Genomic DNA, 18828 nt, shown 5'->3' with positions numbered 1-18828 from the left:
TGCAACACCCCGCGCGCCTGGGGTTGTATTTGTTCACGTTGACCGTTAGGTTTAGTATCTTGAACAACGCCCACCTGCTATCCCGTTCTTGAAATTCGTCGAGAGACGCCAGAGTGCCTCCATCACGCGCTTGTCGTACCACTCGCAAAGTTCGGACGTGGATAATAGTCCGCAGTTCCTCGTGGCGATCGTCTTTACCGCCGTCGCCTCGCCCGCTACAAACTCGGCGTTGAACGCGGTGTTAACCTTTACACCGTCCAACGTAGCGAGGCTACCGCGTACGCGCTCGATCACCATGTCCCTGGCATCCTCGAGAAATCGGCGCGGCTCGATGTGGCTGTTGTTGATCACCGCACCGGTGAGCACGCGATTCCTAAACGCTGTCTCCACCTCTGTCCAAAAGAGCTCGGTCTGCTCGCCGTGTGCCGCACCCACGTACGAGAATCATCGTCTCAGTCTGTTCCTCACATCCTCCAGCGCGATTTTAGCGACCGCGGAGAACCTCCGTCCGGTTACCGATCGCGCGCTTCCTCCTCGACGATACTCTTCCCGCAATCCTTGCAGGTACTCGTCGCACTTCAGTTCCCAGTCGAAGTACGCGCCAAGCGTTTCAACGCGTCCGGCGAGCTCGGTGAGCTCGCGCTCGTCCATCGACTTCGCGCGGGAGAGAGTTTTATACTTCGGAGCACTTGCACGTCCACACGTCGTTCGCACGTCAAACAATTACGTTCTATATCTTTAGTCTCGTCGTTCATCGACTTAAACCACTCTAGGTAGAACAGGATGCCCTCGTTTCTCACTTCAGTATCATTTTTTGTAATTTCCCCATCCCGCTTTGATAATTCATTCCAATACTTTGTTAATAGCTTCTGATTTTCCTCTATCGACATCATCACCTTTTCACGATCCACTAGTCGATTTCCGCTGATCAAATAGGTATAGGGCGATTCATATAAGCCGTCCATCACTATCAGTTCACAAAACCGCTCGAGACCGGCAGGAATCGTAATGCACAACACTACGTCGCTGACCTTTCAGGCAATGTCCTCCGCGTAATATCAGTAATCCTTTGAATTGTTAAATTCCGACAGATCACCGAATGTGTAACTATCACTATCCTCGTCCTCACACTCTTTCAGCATCCGTGCATACAGTGTCCTTTTCACGTGATGCGGCCAGTTTTCGATAGTCTACCTCTAAATTACGACTCCCTGTTTCAAGGAACGTTCACTGGTTCGACGTATAGCGACTTCGTGGTCGCGCAGAAAACGTACTACGAGAATCGCTGAACGTTCCTGGGTCTTGTTTCTTCAAAAGTATCATCTCCAAGAACGTTGACAACATCTTCTTCAAGAGAGTTTGTAAATAATAGGTTCGATAACCTCAAGTGTGGATTTCAACACTCTTCTTTGCTTACAAGGAAGGTTAGCCAACCCGGAAATTCAGAAAATTCTGAAACTTTGTGTGCATATAGAGTAGTTTATCCGTAACATAAAACTATTTTTTTTCATGCTGAATTACAATTCAAGGGGGTGAAATCACCCCTTGAAGAAAAATGTAGGTATTTCTATTTTGCGAAATAACTGCCAAACGGTGAGATATACAAAAAAAGTTTATACAAAAGTTGCATCTCTTTTATATGTCTACAAAGCTGTGTACGGATAAGTATCGAAAAACTAATGCTTTTCTATTTACCCCCTCCACCACCCCTTAAAATTGAAGTTTTTTACTTCATAAATTTACGTCAAAGTACTTCTCCCTGACCTCTTTTCATACGTCGTAATCAATTTATGTCTGTTATATTTTTAAAAAAATAATAAAAACCTTAAAAGAAAAACTCCCATTCTCAATTCCGCGCGTTTTAGCAGTTTAATTATTAAAATGATTTTAAAAAGTAATATTTAAATTTCTCGTACCGTTGATTTTATAATAGCCTCTTGGTTAATGCGGAAAACAGAAATAAAATGTTTGTTAAAATAATATTCACAACTGTTTATTAAAGCAACTGTATATATGATATAAAAATATAAATCACACGGGATAAGTCGATAAGGCGATAAATGGAGTTTTGCACTATCGCGATCCATTGGAACGTCTTTCCTCGCATTTTTATTAGATTATTTTGTAAACCGCACGATAAATAAGATGTTGCATGAACAAGATATTGCATTTTGACATTAAATGACGCAGATTCATATTGATGCACCGATAACCTTGTCGAACTTTCCGATTTACACAAAAAATGCGGATTGATTCTACAGATTACATATTACATATTGTGTGATTGATTCTTGACTTATTGTTAATATATATTAGTAAGATATTCTGTAGCGATATAATGATGTCACAATATTTAAATCATAATTTATATCAATTTCAATCATTGTTCGCTTATTTCAACAAGGTAGTTTGTACCTATGTTCAACGAATGTATTAATTGATTTTATTAATCCTCATATATATAACATTTGCATTCGTACATTCGTTTTTTGTACATTCTTTATGGTTTACTTATACATTGAAAATGTTATTAATCGAGTACAACAATACAAGTGTTAGTAGTGACAAATACAGTAAAATTTGCTAATTGATACAGTAATGATATTCTTCGTAAACATGTTTAAAACAGAAATATTAGTACACGCTCTATTGTTTAATTATACATTACAATAGTTATATTAGTGCAAAATGATAGATATACTAAAAATTACGGATTGTAATTGGTACAGTAATGATATTCTTCATAAAAGTGTTTAAAACAGAGATAGTCTCCACACCATGCACAGCGTATAAAAGCGGCCATCCCACAAATACTATATTTGGGTATATTCTTTTCATTTTTGAAGTAACAGAAATCTACAGGATTTTGAAATTCGACAGGATGCGTTTCTACATATCCGCTTTTATACCAAGCATATTGAAACAGGTTTTTAAATCTAGGTGAAGAAAACTGATTATGGGTTAGTGATTGCAATTTAATTATTTCATTACGGGAGTATAGATTAACATCTCTCTTCAAGAATTACATTATCCGAAAATGTTCGCACAAAATTTTTCCAAACCCGGAATCCGAACACATCTAAAGGCTGAATCATTCCCGTTGTCTTTTTTGGAATGGTTAAAAATTGTACCTCTTTGTCTTGTGGAATGTCAACTGCTCTAGTTGTCTTGGGCAGTGTCCGTCCATGAATGAGTAACATGCTTTTACGGCCAGTATTCGGTAGATACACTTCGCTGAACCAAGTTTTGAAATGTTCAGACGTGAGTTTTCCTGATTTTGAAGCTTGAATGTAAATGTTAACTGGACGGAAAAGAGTTTCTTCCACCCTCGGGCCAAATGTTCCCGTAGACTCCTTCAAAACTATGTATAGTGGTGAAAGAAGACGTCCACTTGCTGAAATAATAGGCATTATAGTATAACTATGTGTTGTAGAAGATACTGATTGAATCATTGCTTCAACTGTTTTTACTCCTGATTTCGTCAATGTTCGCCTAGAATGTATTTCAAGCTTGAAACCACTCTCGTCTGCATTATAAATTTCTTCAACTCCAAAAACTGGAATGTTTGACTTTACGTTTGAAACAAACGATTTTGCGATATCTTGTAAGTTGCCAATATCTTGAAGCGTAAATTGCGTCCTAAATGTTGTTATCTTGCGGGAAACAATTCTGTGCACATTCTTGAATTTTCAAATCCACCATTTACTTGCCTTGAATTCAGGTAGGTCCACTTGCTCCTTTGCCTCCAAAGCCCATAATCTTAAATTCATGTCATGAACAATAGATTTTCTATCACATGCTTCTTCAAACTTTTGCAGTACATATTCCGTAATAAATGTAAATTTATCTGCATTTGTTCCACCTTTTTCTACACTTGCTTTCCATCTGTATAGCTGCTGTAAGGATTTAACCTTATGAAAACTATTCTGTACGCTAGTTAATGTCCGACGTGCCTTCTTTCCGCTTTTCCAAAACTCTACGGCCTTTCTCTTATAACTCAAGTTGACCTTCCCATCTTCATCATCGACAATACATTCTTCATATTCAAAACTGTCTTCTTCTTCTTTTTCTGCAGGCGTAATGTATTTTACAATTTGTGCTCCATGGGGTTCTGATGGATCAGCAAAATCAAGCACGTAATCATGTTCAAATGATGAACGTACGTCTTGCAAATTTTGTAGAATATCACGAATTTCATTATGCACTTTAATTTCAAAAGGCGTTATAGGTGTCTGTGTTATACTCGCAATTTGAAACGTAGTTGCTAACATGTTTATTATGTTCGCAACATTAACCGGCGTCATTTTCTATCAGGCAAACTTTTCAACAGAATGCTGATTCCTGTCGTAAATGAGACTGGAAAGTAATACTTCCTCGAGCATATTTATATGAATCGAAAACCGCGATTACATAAACTTATTCACCGAAAAAATGTTGGAAAAAAGATTATAAGTTGCACCATTTTCCTCATTTGCGATAGTAGTCCAATCTATGCACCAACTTATCTAATTTTTCGTGTGGTTTGCAAAACAGATAGACACATCCGTATTACGTAAATCGGAAAGTTCGACAAGGTTATCGGTGCATCAATATGAATCTGCGTCATTTAATGTCAAAATGCAATATCTTGTTCATGCAACATCTTATTTATCGTGCGGTTTACAAAATAATCTAATAAAAATGCGAGGAAAGACGTTCCAATGGATCGCGATAGTGCAAAACTCCATTTATCGCCTTATCGACTTATCCCGTGTGATTTATATTTTTATATCATATATACAGTTGCTTTAATAAACAGTTGTGAATATTATTTTAACAAACATTTTATTTCTGTTTTCCGCATTAACCAAGAGGCTATTATAAAATCAACGGTACGAGAAATTTAAATATTACTTTTTAAAATCATTTTAATAATTAAACTGCTAAAACGCGCGGAATTGAGAATGGGAGTTTTTCTTTTAAGGTTTTTATTATTTTTTTAAAAATATAACAGACATAAATTGATTACGACGTATGAAAAGAGGTCAGGGAGAAGTACTTTGACGTAAATTTATGAAGTAAAAAACTTCAATTTTAAGGGGTGGTGGAGGGGGTAAATAGAAAAGCATTAGTTTTTCGATACTTATCCGTACACAGCTTTGTAGACATATAAAAGAGATGCAACTTTTGTATAAACTTTTTTTGTATATCTCACCGTTTGGCAGTTATTTCGCAAAATAGAAATACCTACATTTTTCTTCAAGGGGTGATTTCACCCCCTTGAATTGTAATTCAGCATGAAAAAAAATAGTTTTATGTTACGGATAAACTACTCTATATGCACACAAAGTTTCAGAATTTTCTGAATTTCCGGGTTGGCTAACCTTCCTTGTTAGAAATTAGAGACATTAACTATAAGATAAAGGACCCCGCAGAAATTATATGGAAAATGGATCCCAGTCGAATTAGCTGAAAATTTAATATAACGTAGTTCATAACGTCCTGATGAAAAGTGTCCATAGACTCGAAGTCCAAAAATGGACAGTTTCCGAGTTATAGAGCGTCAAACATCGAAAAAATAGGTTCATTGACTCATGACAGTCGTAACCGTAGACCGTGTGTACGGTCAGGATAATGTGTGCCTATGTGCCTCTCTCTCTCTCTCTCTCTCTCTCTCTCTGTGTGCGCGCGGGCGCCGATTCTTGTGCTGATTCCTCATAATAAAACGTAAAGCAAGTACCGTCGGCATCAGCGTTACCCGATGTGCACTACGAGGAGGTTGCGCGATCGGATTTTGCACATCATTTCTTGGTCCTAAAAAGGGCCGATTGATTTGCAGTTTTGACGTTTGTCTTTAGCAGGTGACCAATCCAGTCATAAAACATAAGCGAGTCAGCAGCTGAGTGACATCCCGATATTCCTTATCCACTATAACGATATCAGTTTCCTGGAACCATCTTGTCATTCTCTCGGCATCTCTTACAAATTCATTTTGCAGAATAGCAGCGTCATTATTCCGACTATCAGAGAAGTACGGCCCTTGAATGTCGAGTATGTAACCGTCAGGTGCAACTATCAGAACAGGTTTGACTAAGTGTCGCCCCTTGTGAACGCAGTATGACTGCCGGAGAGCTCGAAAATTACTACATTTTGGAATATAGCTGTAAGTACCGTCAATGCATGCGATTACTCGGGGAATATGTGGTTCTGGATTATACAGTTCGTTGGCGAACTCCGTGACGTGTCTTTCGATATAATTTTCTCTTGTAATTGCGTCGAATTCAATATTGCTAGGAACAAAACGTTGCATTAAAGATTGTCTGACGGTAGCAATGGCCATACTTGTTGCTTGTCTACTTGGATATTGGAACATAACTTTGAGAAAATCATCAGAAAGTCCCTGACGCATTTTGCATAAAAACGTCAACAGGTCCTTTTTACTAACATATCTGTAGCCTCCTTGACAAGGTATTCTATCACAATAAGCAAATAGTTCTCTAAACTGTACTTTCGTCATAGGGCAAAAACATTCAAATTCATCATCATCCAAACTATTCTCATCGTCAATTCTCGTCAGATTTCTTTCTACATTACAAAGTCCTTGCAAGAATATTTGGAGTTGTGGTCCCCTAATTACGTATGGCCTGTTAACGAAACGCAAACCAAGTAATAAAGGTTGGAGAATAAAACCTCGATCATCTAAATGACGTCTACATGATTTAACGTTTTCGGGAATGTAAATATTTTTTACAATAAAAACGTTAGCTTTGCATTCGACTGAGATCCTGTGTATATCATTAGTGGCATTACAAATCAGACAAGTACTGTTTCTAGTTTGCGTCAATACATTCAATTGCAAGCAAGTAGGATCTTGTTCAATTGCAGCTATTTCGTTACGAATAGATTAATTACAGTTACTGCATATTCTCGTGAGATGTGTAACATCGAGGGGTGGTCTATGAAAACCGTCTCGTCTCCAAATAGCTATTTCACATTTGTCGGCATTCTCATTTCCATCTATTCTAGTCATTAGCCGAGGTGCAAATCTTTTATCACAAACGTAACAACGTAAGAGGTTTCTGAATGCCATATTATTTTAAACGATTTTAAGTCAGATTATTAATATCAACAACGTTATTATCAGAGTTCAGACTTCGATGCCGCTATCTTCACTCCAGCCGTCCAAGCGCCGCGAGAGACAAGTGCCGACTATGCCGGTGGAACGGCCTATCGGCAGATGGGACACCGCCGCGTAGAGTAAATCAATTTTTATTTGTTGCTAACAACACAGGCGCGCGCTCTTTTCAGTATTAATAATGTTTTCGAATAATAAAAACGTTATTTATTATATGCACAATTATCACACTCTACCAAATTGTTAACCTCCACGCGAAGACAGCCGCGCGATGGTAATCTAAACTGAACATAACACACAACGCAAATCGAGATAACCAATCAGCGTCGCGGAAAAGAGGCCTCAACTATTCGATAAAAAAGAATTTCACGAAGTTAACACGCCTCTTTTAGAATAGGAACATTTGTAACAATGAGAAACAAAATACTGGCTGAAATTGTCGAACTTAAACTTTTGGCGTCTATCTGTCAAAATAGCTTTATACTGTGAAAAAGTGCATTCTACATCAAACGAGACAATCGAAATAATGACGCTGCTATTCTGCAAAATGAATTTATAAGAGATGCTGAGAGAATAATAAGATGGTTCCAGGAAACTGATATCGTTATAGTGGATAAGGAATACCGGGATGTCACTGAGCTGCTGACTCGCTTATGTTTTATGACTGGATTGATCACCTGGTAAAGACAAACGTCAAAAATGCAAATCAGTCGGTCCTTTTTAGGGCCAAGAAACGATGTGCAAAATCCGATCGCGCAATCTCCTCGTGATGCACATCAAGTAACACTAATGCCGACGGTACGTGCTTTACGTTTTATTATGAGGAATCAGCACAAGAATCGGCACACACAGACACACACAGAGCCACACACACAGAGACACACACACAGAGACAGACAGACAGACAGACAGAGAAAGAGAGAGAGAGAGAGGCAGGCACACATTATCATGACCATATACACGGTCGACAGTTACGACTGTCATGAGTCATTGAACCGCTGTATTTTTCCGCTGTTTGACGCTCTATAACTTGGAAACTGTCCATTTTTGGATTTTGTGTCTATGGATACTTTTCATCAGGACATCATGAACTACGTTATATTAAATTTTCAGCCGATTCGACTGGGATCCATTTTCCATATAATTTGTGCGGGGTCCTTTCTCATTAAGAAAGTTAATGGTAACTTGCATGATCTTTGGTCTTTTATGCCAAGAAATATTGTTGTTGAGTTTCTTAAACGCAATGAAGAGAGATTCAAGAAGCATAATCTGGTTATTAAGAAGAAATTAGTTAAGAAGTTTAATTTTATGATATATAAATGTGATCTAGTGGATAGCAATTTATCACAATTTTTGAATGTGGATAAAAGCAAGTGGGTTGTTAACAGTTGTGGGAAGGACATTCCTGTCAACGTTTTAAATATTTTATGTTTGGGTGGAAAGTTTGGCATACCTTATGACAACGATAGTAAGAATGATAAGGAAAAGTTAGTACTTGACGTAATTAAGAATGTAGAGAATAAGTGCTTTAAGTGACCTGATGACGTTATTAATGACATTCGGTCTCGTGTTTCTGGTTCGATACATAAATTCTTAACTAAAAGAATGCATTATAGTTCAATCGACAATTATTTTATTAAAGCTTTTAGGGAATGTAAAAAACTTTTTGAAGGACAATAAAGATATAATGGTGACCAAGGCAGATAAGGGACAAATTACTGTTGTGATGGATAAGGGTGAATATTTGGAAAAAATGAAAAAAATTTTATATGATGAGTCTACTTATTTGAAGCTTGACAAGAATCCAACCAAGAAAATTACTTACAAAGTTAATGAAATGATTAAATCTTGGCTTGACTTGGACATTATTGATGTTAACACGTATAAACAAACCGGGGTATCCTTTGAGGATTATTGTTTCGGCAATTGGTAGCCCGTTGTATGGTGTTGCATCTTATTTCCAAAAAATATTAAGTGATTCTATTGACAAACCTAGATCATTTGAGAATGGTTGGACTTTTGTTAACACTATTAATAATTTACACGTTGAACCGTTTGAATCTTTGGTTTCGTTTCATGTGGTTGCAATGTTTACTAATATACCTAAAGAATTGGTGAAAAAAGCTAAAGAGAAAAGATGGTATTTAATTTCCAAAGCTACCAAACTTAGTCTGGGTCAATTTTTATTTGCTATAGATTTCATTTTGGAGTCAACCAGTTTCGTCTTTGACGGACAATTTTATTACAAATTTTTGGCAGCCCTGTGGGTTCACCCTTGTCCCCTGTTTTGGCTGATATGGTGTTAGACGATCTGGAGACTTCCTGCATTGCATTGTTAGACTTTAATATGAAAATATATCGTAGGTATGTTGACGACATTTTCATGATTTTACCCACTGACAAAATCCAACAGGTTTTAGACATATTCAATAACTACCACTCGAGACTTTGTTTTACTGTGGAGATTGAGAATAAGAATTCTATAAATTTTTTAGATACCACTGTTTTACGTGATAATAAGGGTTTGACTACGGATTGGTATAGAAAACCAACGTTCTCGGGACGGTATATTAATTATTTTGCTTCCAACCTTTTACAACATAAGATAAATACTATCACGAGTTTGGTTGACAGGGCAATCCTACTATCGAATGACAAGTTTCATGAAGCAAACATACAAGCAGTGAAATCTATCTTGCTTAACAATTGTTATCCACTGGACTTCATTAATAGATACGTTAAAAAAAGGTTAAAACATATTAGATATAAAAAGATTAATTGTAACAATCAAAGTGTAACTCGTAATAAGGAGAATGATAAAAATAGTAGAATTTTTGTTAACATTCCTTTCATTAAGGGATTTAGTGAAAGCATTTTTCGAATTCTTAAGAGGTTCAAACTGAATGTGACATATTTGGTTAATAATAATTTAGAATGTGTAATCAAACATGGAAAAGATAGACTAACACATGACTGCAGAACCGACGTTGTATACAGAATTAATTGTGCGAACTGTGAGGCCTGTTACATCGGCCAGACAAAAAGGCATCTTAATACTAGGATAACAGAGCATATATCTGATGTAAGAAAGTGTGAAAGCAACTGGTCAATGGTCAGCAAACATAGGGTGAATTGTGGTCATGAATTTAATTGGTCAAACGTTGATGTTCTTCATCAAGAGACACAGTTACGTAAAAGATTGATCGCGGAAATGGTGTTCATTAAACGCCATAAATTGTCGATAAATCTGCAGAAAGATACAGAGAACCTACCTGACATCTATGATATTGTTTTGACTAACATGTAGGATTGTCTTCACTTGTTTGCTGGCCTCGGCTGAGTACTGATGTATTTCTGCTGTGAGCTTGGGTGATGTCATTTTTCAAGTTAATGGTCTCGTCCAGCCAGTAAGTTGGTGATATGGTTTTCATATTTGTCTTTATGATATTTCAATTATAGTATATTTTTAAATTGTAAATTTTCAAACTTTTTATTGTATTGGTAATTTGTAAATTGTTTTTGTGACTGTTTTTAGGATAAGACCGTTGTAAATTTGACATTTGATAAGGACCGGAATCGCGGTCGAAACGTTATGTATATTTTTAAATTAAAGTTGCCAGAGATTGGTCGAAAGAGGAAAAGATTTGAATTATTTCTTCAAGAGAGTTCATATGCTCGTGAAAACCCCACTCTTCCATTTTTACGCGTCCGAACAGCAGGATCAACGGTCACGTACCTATGTCTGCGTGCCCTTGTCACAGACCGCTCCACGCAACCTTCAATCCTCGATCGCTCGGCACTTGGGACAGTCCCTGATCAGCGGCGCCGGTCCGTCTATGTGCATATCCTGCTAGGACTGGTGGTGCGCAACGCACCTGCGGTACCGTCGCACCTCGGGATCGAATCTCAGGTGTTCCGGTAACCTGTTCCACAACCGTTCCATCGTAGTCACCGTATCATTGCAGGAGAACGATCTTCGGAACGTACTGCAACTCACTCGTCAGACCAAGAATCGCTCTAACGTCCGGCAGCACCATGAACATCGTTGCATTTGCTCGATCGGTTGCGCTCCCCATTTTATATACACATCACTTACTATGTCGCGATAACCTCGCGGGAATTCAGAAACAGGATGGGAAAATTCAAAAATAACCGTTGCACCGGAAAACTACATCCGGTGGAAAATTTAAAAATAACCGTGACTACACTACTGCGTGACCGTGAACGTGTTCGAACAGGTTCGAACACGCCCGTACAGGTCCAAGCTTATATCTAAAAAATAACCGTGACACCATCGTTTCGAAATTGCATCATACTTAAAAGTAACAGGAAAACCAAATCCGGTGAAAAATTTAAAAATAACCGTGACGTCACTACGCCACTGCGTGACCTTGAACGTGTCCAAACAGGTTCCAACATGTCCGTGCAGGTTCGAACACGTCCGTGCAGATACAAGCGTATATCTAAAAAATAAGCGTGATGCCATTGTAAACGAAATTGCGTCATACTCAAAAATAACAGGAAAAACACATCCAGTGGAAAATTTAAAAATAACTGTAACTACGCCACTGCGTGACCTTGAACGTGTCCGAACAGGTTCCAACATGTCCGTGCAGGTTCGAACACATCCGTACGGATACAAGCGTATATCTAAAAAACTAACCGTGACGCCATTGTAAACGAAATTGCGTCATACTCAAAGATAACCGTTGCACAGCGGATATCTAAAAATAAACATGACGTCTTCGTCGTCAAACTTGCGTCATACTCGAAAATAACCGTTAAACCACATCCGGTGGAGGGAGAGGGGAAATTAAAAAATAACCGTTAAACCACATCCGCCGGATATCTAAAAATAAACGTAACGTCACTTCTGGTGGAGGGGGAAACCGGAAAACCACATCCGGTGGTGGCGGAAAGCGACGATGGCGCCATCTTCCCTCCCCCTCACCCCCGCTTCCCCTCCCCCTCCAAGCCACGCCCCTTCCCCTTCCCCTCTCCCTCATTGCCCCTGGATTAGAACTCTCCCTATATACCTACTCCTGTAATTATTTGTCTGATAAAGATTTAAAAAATCTTTTTTTTATTTAAAATTTAAATAACTTAAAATTTTTTGTTATTTCAATTTCAGATTTGCCTATTGCGCATACACTAGCATTATAATATTTTTGTGTTATAACAAAGGTAAACAAGAATGCCTAAGTGCCAAACAATGAACTTTTTTAAGAAAAATTAATAAGAACACAGATACGTATTGTCCGCGGCGCGATCGTGAACACGATCACACGGGCGGAGTTGCAGAGATAAATAGGCCGGTACAGCCCAGCGCTGAGCTCGGAAACGGGCGTTGCGCAAATCCGAAGATTCGCTAGAGGGATCGTGGCGGGTGTGGACCAAGTAAATTAGCCAATTGCAAATTAATGCACGTTTATTCACGATAACTGTTGCTGACCGTCGGGACGCGGGTTGATGGTGACCGTCGGACACGCGCGATTCGCGCGATCCGTCGGGAAGCGAGCGATTCCGCCGCGATCTCGGAGTTGGTTGGGCTAGTGCCGACAGATCGTCCTTCCTTGGTCTTAGTAACGATTGTCTGACTGCTGGTGATCGTGCGGTCCAACACCGGTCCTGCCGATGGTTTCGATCAATTCACCGCACGCCCGACGGGACGATGTACAAAAACGACACAGTTCTAGTCTTATGCACGGTTGCATCCGAATTCGCACTGACAATGCGCACACAGATTGCGGAATCAGATCGACGGATCCAACTCAGACCGCGAACGAAATACTCGTCGCGATTACTGCACAGTATACGCAGTTTCGCGAAGCCGAGTACAGAGATACGGAGTACTTTGCGTATAACTCCGGGATGATTCGAGTACGGCGCGGGCCGTAGCAGGCGACAGACTCGTTACTATGATTTAACAGCTGAGCACGGAGGGCAAGAACAGCACCCGACTGACTCGATTCCACAAGCGATCGGCAACGGTTAGCCAGAAATTCGGTTTTTGCCAAAACGTGTGGTCGCGTCTCATTGGCTGATTGCCGATCACGCGTTTGAAGCGAGGCAATCGACATAAACACGAGTCGTTAGAGTCACTAAATTTCGGAGTTCTAAGTATCATCTGCGCGTAGCACAACAACGAACAATGAAGGAAAAAAAAGAACGCGGAACGCTCGGCTTCGTAGATCTAGAACGTTCGATTCTCAATATATATAGTCGCGCACGCCGTTTCGCGAACACGTATTATAAACTTATGAATGAAAATGTTAATATATATTCTGATGCCATTGTTAATTCAACAAAAATTTACAGAATCAATTCTAATAGTGATAGCTCTGACGAGATAAATGATAATGAAAGTTGTATTGCTAATGATTTTTCAGATGTTTTTATGGAAAATAGTTTTAATACTGTTATAAATAATTTCGATAGCCAACCTACTATTTCTAGTATTAACTTTGATGTTAAGGTAGAGAACAATAGTTTAGAAAATAACACAGGCCGACATTTTTAGACTTTTTGTCTGCTGTTTGAATATAAAATATCATTTTCGATGTATTTTTTCACGCTGAACACGAATCCGGCCGCGAAATTGCTCTATGACGTCAGGTTTTTGAGAAAAATGAGGTTAAAAGTGTCTAAAGTTTCTCGATCTGCGGCATCCAATGTGATGTTGAGCAATGACGTATCAGGATATTTGATGTTTCCCTAATGTCGTGCAAAACCTAGGTACCACAAGACGCTGGCAACGTGTGCGCATGTACCCAAAGTGCGAGCTCCAGATTGGATGCCGCAGATCGAGAACCTCCAGATCCTCGGAATGTTGAGATTATTAATTAATAGATGTGATAAAAACGCAATAATTAACACATATACACATATGTTATAAATATCATGCACGCACCCACCCACCTACACCCACACACCCACCCACCCACACCCACCCACACCCACCCACCCCCCCACACACACACACACACACACACACAAAGGGATCAGATACTCGCTACTTCCACGTCGTTGATCCTGGATAACGCTGAAAGCGAGAAAGTATCATAGGCACTATTATCGAACTTTGAGCCTTTCCAGAATAAAAACGGCTCATAGGATTGACTTGTGACAATGGTAACTTTTGATCAGCATTACTTGAAGTACAAACTGGCAAAGTTTCAGCCAATTTTACCGAAAGCCATTTTCCATATGTTTTCTGCGGGGTCCTTTTTGTCCGCCATATTGGATCGGCCATTTTGACTTTTTAAAATATTATTTCAGATTTGGATTCAGCGATCTCAAAAACCTTCATATTAAAATCTTTATTATTCAGTTCTGAAGGTTTGTTCTCCAAGTACATTTCTGGCACGAAATGTTCGTCTGACAGCGAAGTGGTTAACTAGGCGAAAAAAATCCTACGGAGTTTCGAAAAATCGAGTTTAAAGATAAAAGTTGGCACTTTAAGATGGCGAAAACGAAAGTAAAAAATAAAATATATTTTACCAGCGAAAAAAATCATAAAAATGGCAAAAAAACATCACTTTTGACACTTTTAACCTCATTTTTCTCAAAAACCTAACGTCATAGAGCAATTTCGCGGCCGGATTCGTGTTCAGCGTGAAAAAATACATCGAAAATGATATCTTATATTCAAACAGCAAAAACCATGTCGGCCTGTATAATTTGCTTCATGGTTTAAGTCAATGGGCGATTACATTCAATGTGTCTCATGAGTCATTAAGAAAATTATTAAGTTTACTGAAAACGATACTTATTCATTCAAATTTACCTAATGATCTCAGAACTTTACTTACAACACCTCGGAAAACATTTTCCAAAAATGTAGAGCCAGGAATTTATGTACACCTCGGCTTAAAGTTTGCAGTAGAAAAATTAATTTCTAAGGTGGATATTTCCTTAGTATCGATTGATTTACTAGTTAATATAGATGGATTACCTCTTAGTAAAAGTTCTAATAGTCAAATATATCCAATTTTATGTTCCTTATTTAAATATCCTAATAACATTTCTGTAATTGGTATTTACCATGGTTACCAAAAACCTGCTAATGCTAATGAATATCTCTCAGAATTTGTAAAAGAAGCTATTGAAATACAAAATAATGATTTTGTACTTCAAGGACGAGTTTTACCATTTACAATTAAAGGTTTTATTTGTGATGCTCCTGCAAAATCTTTTATAACTTTCTGTAAAGGTCATTCCGGATTTTATTGTACCAACAAGGAAGGTATCCCAGATGTCCCTTTCCGATTTTAATGAAACTTGGTTGGGTTTGTAGAGGGGGTCAAAATATTCGATCCATGTTTTTTTATTGGCAACGAAACATGTTTAAGGGGTGAAATCAACCCTCGAAAATCGATGAAATTTTCGTTTTTCGGCTATAACCATAGAGATATACGAATAGAGCGCGCGAGGGAGCTGAACAAGCGATATACCAATAGAAAGAGAACACTGCATAAAGGCCTTTGTCCTTTTTGTCTTTGCGCATGTGCAGATATAGGAAGACTGTGTATCTCTGTACTTGGTATTTCTATAGTGTTGTGTGGATAATTATTATATTTCTTTATTGAGATTTATATTTAAGTAACATATTTAAGTAATATCATTTTCTAAAATGACAAAAAAATGCTTGATATGTAAAATAGAAGCATCTCCTATTTCCAATTGTAGTTTTCAAATGTAAGTACATATTACTATTTCTAACCTTAAAATTGAATAGGTTACAATAATTCTCAATGATAATGAATGATAAGAATAATAATTTGCAATATGAACAGGTTTCCCAAAAATGAATTATTAAGAAAGAAATGAATGGATGCTATAAATTTATCAACAACTCCAAACTTCAAAACTACATATATATGTAGCGATCATTTTGATGAAAAATCATTTAATTATTCTGATAAATTAAGAAGGAGAAAACAACTACGAGCAAAAGCTGTTCCTGAAAATAAAAATTTAAATTCATCTTATTTATCAAGAGAGAATGTTGCAACAGAGTCTGTAACGGAAAGAGTATTAGTTAGCAGTATTAATAAACCTGAAAATAATACATTAAAGGAGAAAAATTGGGAACAAAATACAGATTGTGATAAAGAGACTGAGATATGTGGAAAACAGATACCTGTGAGTTCTCTCGATAAAGACTCTTTAAATAAGCAAGATTGTTCTCTCGATAAAGACTCTTTAAATGAGCAAGATTATTCATATGAACCAACTAATAGTAATATACGCAATGACTCAAGCAGTAAAAAAAGGTAATTAATTCTTTTTTACAATATAATAAAGTATATATGAAGTACCGTTGTTCGCGGAAAAGCGCGATTAATTCCCGGCATTGCGAGGAACGGGAACTTTCCAGAAGATTCTGGAAAGCTGTTGCGGGCGAGTCGGCTGTTTGCTTATCTCCGCTACCTTGCTAGAAAAGGCGAGGTCGCGGAGACAAACATCATAAGAAACAGCGTAGCCCGGTCGGAGACACGTGTAGGCTCCGGTCGATCAGCTGCTTGGTTGCGAATCAAAACAGCTGATCGCCGGAGACAAGGAACCTTTGTCTAGGGCTGCCCAGAGACAAAGGAGGCGACGACAGTGGGGGGTGGTATAAAACCCCAAACCTCGCGCTCCGAGCTAGCTAGTAGAGAAGCTAATCGCGCGCAATTTATCGACTCATTTTCGGAAAGCGATCAAGCGCTCAACCCGATCTTGATACCGTGTTTTGCATAGTCTGTACTAAAGTGTAAAGTTGTAAATATAATCGAGTGTCATTGTCAGCAATCTTGTCTCATTTGTGGTCGTACGTCCTTGCTAAAGTCTTTCCGACGCGCAAGCATCTCGGCTCATCGCAGCGCGAACAACCGTATATATAATACAGATAATATTATAAAATATTTTAATATAAATACTTGATATTCTTATTTTTAATGTAATTACATTAAATATACATTTAAAAAAATTAAATTTTAGGAAAAATGTATTTACGAACAACAAAGCTGTAAAAAGGGTTCGTTTTATGACTTGTTTCAAAACAGAATATATATCTCGAGAAGATTTTTTCTGATGAAGCTTGGAATCAATTCTTAAGTTTAAAATTTATGAAAGAACAAAAATAGCAGCTGCACATAACAACAACTCACGCAAAGAAAAAAATAACAAGTTTAAAAGTTTTGATAAATGATTTGGAGAAAAAAGAAGAATTCGATGCTGCCGAATATTTAAAGGTTTTTTAAAATTAATATGATGTTATATTTATGTATTCATATTCAGGGTGTATCTTAATAAGTGTGAAAAAGTTTAGGAGATGATTCTTTGTCGAAAATTAAGGGGAGTTTTTCATATAAACATATACTCCTACATTCCTCCCTGTGGAGTTACACTCCTCCAAAAATGGGGGTAAAAATTAGGTTTTTATTTTTTTCTCAAATTAGGAACAAGTTAAAGAAATGGATAAATATATACAACAGGCCTGGCCGCGTTGGTACCCACGGAGCACGCGAAGAGGAGAATATGCCCCCTCTTCGCGCGACTGTCTCGTCTCTAGCGACAACGCGACTGCCGCCGTCTTTTCTTTCTGCCCCCTTCACATGGCTTTTGCAGGCTCGTACGCTCTGCCGTATTCATTTCATATCCGTCACTGTATCAGCAACTGGCCGTCTCAAGCCAAAGCGATCTCAAAGCGATAACCACAAAGCAATACTTAGTTATTCTTCAGATTATTTTCTGTTATTTATCGTTTTTACAGTTTTGCTGTATTGTAATTTGCAATAAAATTTGCGAAATATTTTGCAATTTTTTTAAAGTTTGCTTTTCCGTTTTTTCTCACAATGTTGAAAAGACAAAAGATAAATCCATACTTGGCATAGGAAAATGATTATCTTTTCATTAAGGATAATGATTCATTATTGTGCCTCGTATGTAAAAGTAGATTACAAACATTTCGCAAGTATAATGTACAAAGACATTATACTAAGTTCCATGAGCTGGAATTTCAAAAATATGATGAAGAATCTCGTAAAAAAAGAATAAGCGATTTGAAAAATGAAATAAAATAATTCCAAAGTTTTTCCAAAATGCAAGATTTTAATATTGAGAAAAAAAACAAATTATGCACGCTTCATATGATGTATCGCTCGAAATCGCTCAGAGCAAAGAGAGTTTTTCTAACGGCGTATTGATAAAAAAATGCGCAATTAAGATGGCTAAAATTTATTAGCTGAAAAATTTGAATCTATTTCCCTTTGTCGTCAAACAGTTGTAAGAAGAATTACTAATATTAATGAATATTTATGTAATAAATTGAAAGCTGTAATAGAAAATGCAGTTTATTATTCTTTCTGTTTGGACGAGAGTACAGACATCTGTAACATTAGCCAATTATGTATTTTTATTAGAATAGTACAAAAGGACTTTTCAATTAATGAAGAAATGTTAGGTTTGGCATCATTACACAATACGACGAAAGGAGGAGACATTTATGATGCTTTCATTAAAATATGTAAAGAATTTGACATAGATTTTAAAAAATGTTCAGCTATTAGTAGTATGGTAAGGAAGAGTTCTAACTCATGGGCTCCGAGGGGGGTGCGGGGAGGGGGGGTCTCTGGGCGCGGGGGTATGACGTCACGCGGGGGGTCTTCGAGCGCCGGTACCAGTCAAAGGGATGTTTATGTAAACAGACTACTAGGAATACCATGATATTG

At 37.8% G+C, this 18828-nt stretch overlaps 1 protein-coding gene and 1 pseudogene across 1 annotated transcript; one reads left to right on the top strand and one right to left on the bottom strand.

The window, feature by feature from the left end:
- Positions 1-5833: 5833 nt before the first annotated feature.
- Positions 5834-10545, bottom strand: LOC113562425. Its single transcript, XM_026971858.1, has 2 exons — positions 10416-10545; positions 5834-6864 (listed from the first exon to the last, which is right to left on the bottom strand). Exons 1-2 carry the CDS (start codon positions 10543-10545, stop codon positions 5834-5836), a joined length of 1161 nt encoding a protein of 386 aa, XP_026827659.1.
- A 4684-nt stretch (positions 10546-15229) lies between these two features.
- LOC113562424 lies at positions 15230-17358 on the top strand (annotated as a pseudogene).
- The last annotated feature ends 1470 nt before the right edge of the window (positions 17359-18828 follow it).

The sequence above is a fragment of the Ooceraea biroi genome, chromosome 8 (assembly GCF_003672135.1).
Source record: "Ooceraea biroi isolate clonal line C1 chromosome 8, Obir_v5.4, whole genome shotgun sequence".
In the NCBI taxonomy this organism is placed as follows: domain Eukaryota; kingdom Metazoa; phylum Arthropoda; class Insecta; order Hymenoptera; family Formicidae; genus Ooceraea; species Ooceraea biroi.
Note: the sequence above shows the minus strand (reverse complement) of the source record. Positions and strands in the feature narration are given on the sequence as shown.